At 34.5% G+C, this 10,706-nt stretch overlaps 2 protein-coding genes across 7 annotated transcripts; one reads left to right on the top strand and one right to left on the bottom strand.

Annotated features, from left to right (window-relative positions):
- Positions 1-112: 112 nt before the first annotated feature.
- On the bottom strand, positions 113-4,311 carry LOC132906819 (mitochondrial Rho GTPase). 6 transcript variants are annotated; one of them, XM_060959363.1, is made up of 14 exons: positions 3,610-4,311; positions 3,309-3,514; positions 3,184-3,234; positions 3,000-3,101; positions 2,880-2,921; positions 2,629-2,794; positions 2,448-2,568; positions 2,177-2,369; positions 1,838-2,104; positions 1,535-1,747; positions 1,254-1,462; positions 987-1,025; positions 724-795; positions 113-345 (listed from the first exon to the last, which is right to left on the bottom strand). In XM_060959363.1, exons 1-14 carry the CDS (start codon positions 3,806-3,808, stop codon positions 219-221), a joined length of 2,007 nt encoding a protein of 668 aa, XP_060815346.1. In that variant the 5' UTR covers positions 3,809-4,311; the 3' UTR covers positions 113-218. The 6 variants fall into 6 exon arrangements, with proteins under 6 accessions (XP_060815346.1, XP_060815347.1, XP_060815348.1 ...); XM_060959364.1 differs by having other exon boundaries at positions 1,254-1,450; positions 3,610-4,310; XM_060959365.1 differs by lacking the exon at positions 724-795 and having other exon boundaries at positions 3,610-4,310.
- A 1,996-nt stretch (positions 4,312-6,307) lies between these two features.
- LOC132907294 (allergen Cr-PI-like) lies at positions 6,308-10,662 on the top strand. The gene is made up of 7 exons (XM_060960238.1): positions 6,308-6,417; positions 6,727-7,067; positions 7,188-7,472; positions 7,552-8,650; positions 8,733-8,869; positions 8,957-9,251; positions 9,330-10,662. Exons 1-7 carry the CDS (start codon positions 6,345-6,347, stop codon positions 10,493-10,495), a joined length of 3,396 nt encoding a protein of 1,131 aa, XP_060816221.1. The 5' UTR covers positions 6,308-6,344; the 3' UTR covers positions 10,496-10,662.
- Positions 10,663-10,706: the final 44 nt, after the last annotated feature.

Consider the following 10,706-nt stretch of genomic DNA (forward strand, 5'->3'; position numbering starts at 1 on the left):
GTATATAAACAACAAAATTAATTGATCAAATGAAATGATACATTAAAGAGAATAAAATTATAAATAAGAAGCTCTGATCCTCGTAATGAAGTAATCAAGGACATATAAGAAATTAATGATTTAAGAACATTGTTTATTAACTTAACGCGTTTCTCAAAGACGGCTTTATATTCGACCAAAAGAGGCAGTTAAATGTGCAAGAAAAGGAATATGGTAGACTATCTTTTCTCTGTATTTAAGACGCGCATCACCACAAAACCTGCGACGGTAGCAACCGCAATTCCAAGACCGGCTTTCCACCAGACGATCGAATCCCCTTGTAATAATCCAAATTGATTTATATGTCTGAAAAATCAAGAATTATTTATCATAATAATCATTTAAAATTCTATGAATTCTCCAGTATGAAAAAATTCATATATATGCATTATTTCACAATATAAAATGTTTGTATATATACATTAGTTCACAATGTAGACATAACATACTACCCTACAATAAAACTGCTAGATTTTTATATTTGAATTTTATCACAATTTGACACATAATTAAAAAAAAATAAATTTGAATTTATAGATATGTGTATAATGTAAACAATCAAAACAAGATATGAAGATCAATCATGTCTCATGCTCATGCAAAAAAATAATATCGATATCATTTTGTATTGTAAGTCGTGAGCACTCCGTGAAATTAACAGAAACTTATAATACAAACAAAAACCTTGTAAAAGAACTCCACCACTGAGTGGGTGAGGGTTTGACAAGCAACATGTGGACCATTCGCCTCAAAGGACTGAAAAGATTTAAGACCTTGTTATGATAGTCTTAAACATGCGACATCCTTTAATGTGAGCAAATCGCCTAGCACATTTGAAGAATATATGTTTGTGTATACGTGCAATGACATATAAATGAAAAAAGAAATGTGATTCACGATTTGCTCAAGCTTACAATGCTTACGATGTTGCAAAAATTCAGACCAACCTGTCTCTGTAAAATAATACCCATGCTCCTTGAAAGCGGCTAAACATGAAATCTTTTTGTTAGTGTTTAATAATAATTCTGGATATACTAAAATAAGGTATACTAAATAAAAGATACCGAATACTATCAAACAAATGTGTCCAGTTTTATGATATTTTCTTTACGACTCCAAATAAATAAAATTATTTTTTAAAACAACAACTTTTTAGGAGCGTTTATTATGCAAAATATTTCTACTTAATTGATGTTTTAAAAAACTAAACTTACGGGAAAGCTGCCATTGTCGCTAGTTTAACGAAGATTTCACGTCGTACTGTACGGGAGATGCTGTATGGTTGCGGTGGCATCAGTTTGTACTTATTGCAAAAACTTATTGGCTGTAGCAGGTAATCTTGCTTTACTTCAGATAGATCACTCTTATTTGCTATTATGAGAACAGGGATCTTACTATCTGCAAAATATTTCTGGAAAAGGTGCTGAATTTAATTGCAAATATCAGGAAAAACAATTCTAATGTCTTTATACAACAGTGCAAAAGAAATGCTTACGATGTAAATCCGTGCAATATATTCAAACGATTTAGGATTACTAGCATCGTAAACAAGAGCTGCCACATCACACTGAATTTGTGCTGGAGTTAAAGCATCCTGAACATTTAGTATGTTTATATCTCGCAGAATTATTGTCTTTTCCTGACCATACACATGTACCGTATTTACAGTAACATGTGAACTCGGTGGTACCATTTCATTGGTCAATTTCTGCAATTATGTCAGGTGTTACATAAATATCGTTGAAGGTATATTGTGATACACGTATACAAATATGTGTGTACGAACAAGCACGTATACCTCGAGTTTAGGGTCAATAAACGTTCTACATAATGTTGTCTTTCCACTACTTTTTGGGCCAATTACATGACAACTGTAAACATTTCTACTAGATTGCTTTTTTGCCAAATCTAACTTTTTTTCACGAGTAACTAGAATCGCATTTGTCTGACATTCATTATTATACATGTTATAACCTAGATATGCCATATATTCTAATGCTTTTCGCACATTTGTAAGAGTCAATAGCGTCCATTGACACATATACCCTTGAAGTGTAATCCATCCCTATTACGAAAAGCAATGGTGAAGTAAGTAAAAGATATTATAAAATGATAACAATGAAAAAAGAAAGCATACTTTTTCATTAGTGGGTACAGTATATTTATATTCATCTCCCCAAGGTGGTATTAGACATCGTGAAAATAACGATTCCATTTCCGATGGAGAAAGAGCACCATCCCGATCTCGATCATGTTGTAGAAATAACAATGTTAAAAATTCCTGTCCTTTGTGTGATAATTCAGTCGTACATCCAACAGGAACTTTTAATCTATATAACATATCGAAAATAATTATAATAATAAGTAAAATAAGTATTTATAATATTATTAATTAATTATGTACTAACAGTGGATATATGTATTCTTTAGACATCTGTAACTCATTATCATAACCAAATTTTCTTAACACAGCCCAAGTAGTTTCATTTCTTCCTCTTTGTATAAATAAACACTGAAGATACATAAAACCTATAAATGACAAAAATGTATTTCTATGCCGATTGTTAGAAAATACAATGTGCAAAATACCTTTCAGAGTAACACATCCAGAACAAATGCCATCCTGAATATTTTTTGATAATACAGCCTTCACATCCTCTAAAACTTGTGGTTGTAAGGGAATATTAAAGCACCATTGTTGAAATGTATTTAGTTCCATATCATTTAGCAAGCCATCATTGTCTAAATCACATATCTGTACAAAATAAAACAATATGAATGTAAAACATATACAGAAAGAGTATTTTTCTAAAGATATTATTGTAATCATACACACTTACTTTGAAAATTCTTTGTAGTGCAATTTTACATTCTTCTGTAAGCTAAATTTATAATATTATATTAATAAGTTGTTCATAAATGTGTTAGATTATACATATACACTTTATAATGAGTGTTACCTCATGGGTATCATAATTATAAAGTGGTGTGGTAGGATGTAAAACAGCTTTTTGTGCATAATAAAAAGTTTCTGAAACGTTCTGTAATGTTTTGGCGGAACACTAGAACAAATACAATATGAATTACAATTTTTTTATTATGACTTATTTAACATATGCTATTACAATCATAGTCTCCTTTTACCTCTATACAACTTTCAATTTCAGTGAATTCTTTCATTATAGAATATACAGCCTAAAGACAAAAAAATAAAATTAATAATGAAAAAAGAAAAATAAACATTCTAAATGTCATTTAATTTACTGAACCTCGATAGTAGAATAGTCAACAAGATCAATCTTATTTCCCACAAGAACAACTGGACAACGATGATCTGTTAAACATCGCCTAATCAATGGTAACCAATACGTAACTGCTCTGTCTAAAGTATCCTCATCGACCACAGAATAAACAACACAAATTACATGTGCTTTCTGAATTTCATCAGTTAATTGATCTTCAGTTTGTTCAGCGGCTGCAATAAATCAAAAGTTATGAATGAAATAGTATTGATGCAGTAGACAATTAATGTTTATGAAAATAATATACAAAAACACATTTTTGATATACCTGAATAATCTACAATGTTTGTTGGTACTTGTTCCGGCGTAACGTCAGCTGGAATAGTGATTTCTTCTGCTTTACAGGGCACATCCTCAGCGTATTCTTCACTGACTAATGATAAGATCAAAGAAGTCTTGCCGACTCCACGATCACCAATTAATAGAATCCTAACGTTGCGCCTAAGCGCGACTGAGCGTTGCACCATACTGATTTCAACAAAACAATTGTGACACGTAACAGCGGCATTTACCGCCTAAATTCTTAAGAACATCTTTCTGATTTTCCAATGAAACTTTCGTGCTCTTTTCTAACCTTGCACCTTACTACACCAACAACCGAACGTCACTTCTCGATAATTTCTCGATTTTTCATGAATACGTTTTATCAAAGATTACGGTTTCCGATTGGAAGTCACAATATGATTTCTTAATTCAGCATAGATAGTAACAAAGCGTTACTTCACCCGCTACAATTGAACCTATGCTCCGAGGGTGGGCTTTTCAAGGTTACGTTCAGTACTACGAATGACAGTATACACATATAAAACATGTACACGTGCAAACGTAAATGTACAGAATCGGTTAACAGAAATGAAAGGACAATTGGATCGTAATTAATGGCCTGAATAATCGTTCCGTTTTCGATAAATTGCTATAAGAAATAAGCTGAACAGAAAATGAATCTATTTGTGGAATGAATTTCATGGATCCGTAGCGCTCACATTTAAATTATATACTATACTTGTTATACGCAAACTACGTAGAAATCGATAGTGTTCAAATATTTTGATGTTTAAAATTGACCTCTAAGTCAGTTTTCAAATATCAAACATAAATTTATGTCACTTTATGTTATTTATATTCCCAGTTTTATCTTAATAGAAAAAAATTATAAAATATTGAAACTATAATAGACCATTATAATTGATACTAATTTTGATAAGTTTTAAGCATACAGCTACTTCATAAAATTCGTGAATAATAACAAAATAAAAAAACATGTGCGCTTCTTTAATTTTGTAATTTTTAGAGAGAATAGACAAAAAATTGTATGTCAAAATATATCTTTCTTGGTTAAAAAATTTCATCTTGAACTTTTTTAAATTTGTTAGTCAGTTATACAAAATTATTGCATCAATGTAATAAAACGAAAAGTAAAACGATATTGTGAAATGAAAGAAAAAAATTACGATTGATTGCGCTGCTACTATCTAAAACGAAAATATATTTTTGTTTTTTTATGTTATCATTCTTGTACATGATTCTTGTCTTCCTTTTTTTCATATGCAATTATATGTAATGTTAAACATATTATCATATTATCGAAGAATAAAAAAGTTATTTGTTACTACAAAAATATTTCAAATAATATTAGTTAATGATATAATTAAGTATTTCGAAAATTTTGTATTTTGTAAAATTATATGAAATTTAATCGGATGAAATAATATGGTAACAGATAAAAGTAAAAGATTAAAAAGAGTATTTTATATATGTATAAATGTTTGAACATATGTAATACATTTATTAAATTTTATATTTTATATTTGTTATTGCAAATTTTATGCATGAATGAGAAAACGAACACTTTTTCCGATGATAAAGCAAGGACAAATGTATCCTATTTTCTCTGCTTTGTCTGCCGCACTGGAAAATTGTATAGTCAATATAATTTTGCGTACTTTTTTCTTTGTACCCCCCAGGGATATAAAAATATAGTAAAAACATTTAAGAAATAAACAGAGTGATAGCCTTTGCGCATATAGTCACCTGAGAGTTCAAGACATATTACATATTATCTCCCTACATTATCCCGCGCGTGAAGATATTGATGACCTTCAACACTGTGATTTTTTTGGGATTGTATTAAAAATATTTTTAATATATATAATAAATATATAAAATAAATATTGATTCAATATTTTTTTATTAATTACAAAATAATATTGTAAACAAAAATTTATTGTTTAAAATAAAGATTTCATGTTGAAATATTATTTATTATTTCTCTATTGTTTTCTATAATTATCATTAATTACATATTTGAATAAAAAAATAAGTTTATTCAAATATATGTATATTAAATATTTCAAGAGAAATATATTTCATATAAATATGTGGATGATGCAAGTATAAGTAAGATGCAAATATAATAAAATCTATTAAATATAAGTATTTAATAAAGCTTATTTTATTTTATTTCACTTTATGTACTTACTAATATGACATTATAATTTCCTACGTATATATTGTACATTTCTTTTTTAGAACTGTTTTCGTATTTCTTAAGTTAAGCTACGATTATGAAGTAACTATCGTGAAAGTAATATAATTAAGTAATGCATGTACTTCTGATCCAATTATTTTCACTTGAATACTATTTGGACGAATATAAAGTAAATGCAACTTCGTTAAATAGCAATATTTTACTAGAGTAGAAAGCAAAAGTTCTTAAGAATGTTTGGATAAACAGTCACAGATAAAGAGACCCCCGAATTTTTGGTAGAAGAATAATGCATAATCTATTCATGATAATGTATGTATATATACATATTCATCATTTAACCTTCGATCGAATGCGTCGAATACATTCGAAATAGTTAAGGATATCGCGGGTAGACTGCGAAATCTTGAGGGAGGTGGGTCGACAGGTCGCCGATAAATCCCTTCTTTGATAGGATTTGGATATAAAAGACTGGTCGAAGAGGCAGACAGCATCGCATTGCATCATTGAATAATACAATGAGGTGCTTAATTGTCCTGTTGGCTCTGGTGGCCTTAGGGGCCTGTGGAAATGTCAAACAACAACATGCTGGTAAGTTACTATTTGAAATCACTATCCTGAAATTTGTAATTTTGAAACTTTTGGTAATAGTATCATGGGAATAATTCTGGACCACTGATTTACTCAAAATCATCTTCTGCTTGTCTTTCTTCTGAAAGTATAATTGATTCTATAGTAACACTTTATAATTGACACTTTGATTCTAATTAAACTGTTTGATTTGTTTTATTATATTTCTATAATGGTAACATATTCAGTTAAAGGCATATGTGTAATATAACAAATTCCACAACATTATATTCCTCTTTCATACCAAAGAAATACTTTCATTTATTTCAGCTGACCAGAATCTCCTTAACAAACAGCAAGACATCATCCAACTCCTGCAGAAGATCTCACAGCCAATCCCAAACCAAGAACTTCAGAACCTTGGTGAAACTTATGAAATTGAGAGCAATGCTCACCAGTACAACAACCCAATCATAGTAATGTACTATGCGGGTGCTGTGAAAGCTGGTTTGGTTCAACCTCAGGGTACAGTGTTCACTAATTCAATCAGCCAGCTTCGGAAAGAAGTTTCCCTACTCTACAGGATTTTATTGGGTGCCAAGGACTACCAGACTTTTCTCAAGACAGCTGCATGGGCCCGTGTTCATGTTAACGAAGGACAATTTGTTAAGGTATGTAGAAGCTACAGGAAGAGAAATTTATTAGTGCATTGAATTGAATTGAAGATGTTTTGTATTGCCTCTAATTTTGCACATGTATTCCATTAAATCATTTTTTTGTTCATCCAATAGGCTTTAGCTGGTGCTGTATTGACTCGCCCAGACACCCAAGGAGTCATCCTTCCACCTGTTTATGAAATCTTGCCCCAGTATCATTTGGATGCTAGAATCATCCAAGAAGCCCAAAACATTGCCATTCAAAAAGTCCAGGAAGGAGGCATTCAGAATATTCTCATCCCTGTTAACTACTCTGCACTCTTGTCTCAAGATGAACATCAACTGTCTTACTTCACTCAAGACGTTGGTCTTGCAGCATACTACTCCTATATCAACCTTGCTGGATACATTTTGGATGAAGTAAATAATTTAAAAATTATAGTTAAATATTTAAAGAAGCACTATAAAGTTAATATAATCAATATCTGTCTTGAAACAGCAGGACCAACAACAACAGCAACAACAGCCTCTGACTCAACAACAGTATCAACAACAGATTGTAGGGAAATACTTGCAACAAGGAGGACAACAGGACCAACAAAGCACCATTGCTCATGGAGCTCAATATCTGTATCTTCATCAACAACTTTTGGCTCACTACGAACTTAACCGTCTTTCGAACGGGCTTGGTCCGATCTCTGAAATTAACTACGAAAATGTACAAGCTCTTTACCAACCGCATCTTCGCGTTCTCAATGGACTTGAATTCGCTGGTCGTCCAGAGAATCTTCAACTCCAACCTCAAAAGAATAAGCTCATCCAAAGTGTTATTACTCTAGAAAAAAGACTGATGGATGCCATTGACTCTGGCAATGTGATCACCCCACAAGGCGCCTTCCTTTCTTTGTACCAACCACAGGGTATGAACATTCTTGGTGACTTGATCGAAGGAACTGGTAAAAGCGTCAACCCAAGGTACTATGGAAGCCTCCAGGCTGCTGCTCGCAAACTCCTTGGCAATGCTCCTGAAGCTCAGAACATTTGGGACTACACACCGTCGGCTCTTGAACTTGGACAAACTGCTGTTCACGATCCAGCCTTCTACCAATTGTTCAAAAAGGTCATGAATCTTTACCAACAATATCAACAGTCTTTGCCTGCCTACCAGTACAACGATCTTGTCCTTCCTGGCGTTACCATCCAGAACGTCGATGTTAGCCAGCTGGTCACTCTCTTCAGCGACTATTACATCGACCTTAACTGCGTTACTGGACAATCTAACCAACAACAACAACAACAACAACAACAGCAGCAGCAGCAGCAGCAGCAGCAGCAGCAGCAGCAGCAGCAGCAGCAGCAGCAGCAGCAGCAGCAGCAGCAAGCTCAACAACAGGAACAACAGCAAAACGTTAAGGCTTATCTCAAAAGATTAGACCATCAACCCTACCAATACAAAGTCACGGTTCACAGTGAACAAAATGTACCAAACGCAGTTGTTCGTGTCTTCCTTGGACCCAAATATGACTACCAAGGCAAACCAATTAGTATCTCTCAGAGTCGACATCTCTTTGTTCAACTTGACCAATTCATCCAAAACCGTAAGTTTCAATATTTCTCCTAATTATGAATTATTTATTTATAATCAATTTATTTCTAATATTTAATATATTTCGTGTTTAGTTCACTCTGGTCAGAACATCATCATTAGGAACTCCCAGCAAGCTCCTGGACAGAGCCCTGACTGGCCATCTACTTCTGAAATTCAACAAGGTGTTAATGCTGCTATCCGATCTCAGGAACCATTCTTCATTACTGAGGTTTGTAAATCGTCTCTACATCGACTTTTCTGAAAAAAAAGATTTTAATGAAATTGTAATTAATCATAATTAATCGTATTTTTATAGCCACACCAAATCTTCAGTTTCCCTGCTAGGTTGTCTCTTCCCAAAGGTCAACCACAAGGTTTCCCACTTCAGTTTCTCGTTGTAATCTCTTCTCCAAACCCACTTAATGTGCCATACGGACCAGTAATCCCCGAACAAAACTTGTCTTACCAAGCCCAACAATACCAAATCGTGAATGCCAACCAATACGAACAATTGAAACAACAAGGACAACTTTGGCAAATGGACGGTGGAGTTCAACAAAACGTTGAGGTTCTTCCTGAGAACTTGGTCAATGCTCAGCAACAAATAGATGGTGGTCTATCAATAATAATAAAAACTCGGCGATCATTATATAATATTACTAACCATATATGTAATTTCATTTTTACAGCTGTTAGGAATCAGTATGCTAATGTCTACACCAGATACCACGGACAGTATCCCAATACTCAAATCCAGAACCCTGTTGGTCAAGGACAAGACATGACATACACTATCCAAGGAGTTGGAGTTGTTAACGCTGCTGGTGTTGGTGGTTCACAATCTTTAGGATTACACGGACAACATATCGCAGTTGCAAGCCAACAGCAAATAGTACAACAAGCTCAACAGATCCAACAACAAATACAAGCGGCAACAGCAGCAGCTCAACAAGGACAACAGGGACAACATCACAGCCAGGGTGCTCAAATGATTTGGAACGCACAACAACAACAACAACAACAACAACAATTGCATCACGGACATCATATTAACAGGTGGCCTTCATCTCACATTGCTCAATCTGTCGTCCAATCTGCACAACAAGGACTGCAAGCGCTATCTGGTCTGGCTGGTGCACAAGGTCTCCAGGGTGCGCAAGGTGGTCAAGGTGTTCAAGGTGTTAAAGGTGTCTCTGGCGTCAAAGGTATAGCTGGTGTCCAAGGTGTAGCTGGCGTCCAAGGTGTAGCTGGCGTTCAAGGTGTAGCTGGCGTTCAAGGCGTAGCTGGCGTTCAAGGTGTAGCTGGCGTCCAAGGTGTTCAAGGAGTCAAAAGTGCAGCTGGCGTTCAAGGTGTAGCTGGCGTCCAAGGTGTTCAAGGAGTCCAGGGTGCACAACAAGGCGGAATTCAAGGCGGAGTACAAGGCCTGTCTGCTGTTCTGCAAGGAGGAGTATCATCGCAAAATTGGGGAATCGGACAAGGTTTACAAGGAGTGAATGTTCCGTATGGCATGCAGGGAGCCCAAGGTATCGGAGGAGTTCAATCTTGGCCAAACTCTCAAGTCCAAGGTGGAATCTCAGGAAGTGGCATCGTCGCCAGCGGACAACAACACGCTGGTGGCTTCCAAGGAATCTACGCACAAGCACAAACTGTTCAGGACTCATCTGTCAGCGAATACTACCAGAACAAACCAATCTCTGAAATCATTGGTGGTGCCATCTCCCTTGATGGCAAACCTCTCGGCTTCCCTCTGGAAAGACCGTTGGCTCCTGGTGCTCTCAGCGTTTCCAACATCTTCGTGCAAGACGTTCTCGTCTTCCACCAAGGTCAACCCACCAACGACATCACTCAGCCATAAATGTTCCTACGGCGAAGCGCGCCTTGTTAGAAGTCGTGTGAAGATGATTTATACGACGGACTTATCGCGCAAGAGATGTTATTAATGTTAATAATTAAAGAAAAGATTTATTGATGTATCAATTGTAATGAATAAATTGCCGTCAAGAGCAAATGTTTATTATAAAATCTGGTCTTCTGCGTGTACAGTTTATTTGCATCTTTCAAATACA

This window comes from Bombus pascuorum, chromosome 5 (genome assembly GCF_905332965.1).
Source record: "Bombus pascuorum chromosome 5, iyBomPasc1.1, whole genome shotgun sequence".
In the NCBI taxonomy this organism is placed as follows: domain Eukaryota; kingdom Metazoa; phylum Arthropoda; class Insecta; order Hymenoptera; family Apidae; genus Bombus; species Bombus pascuorum.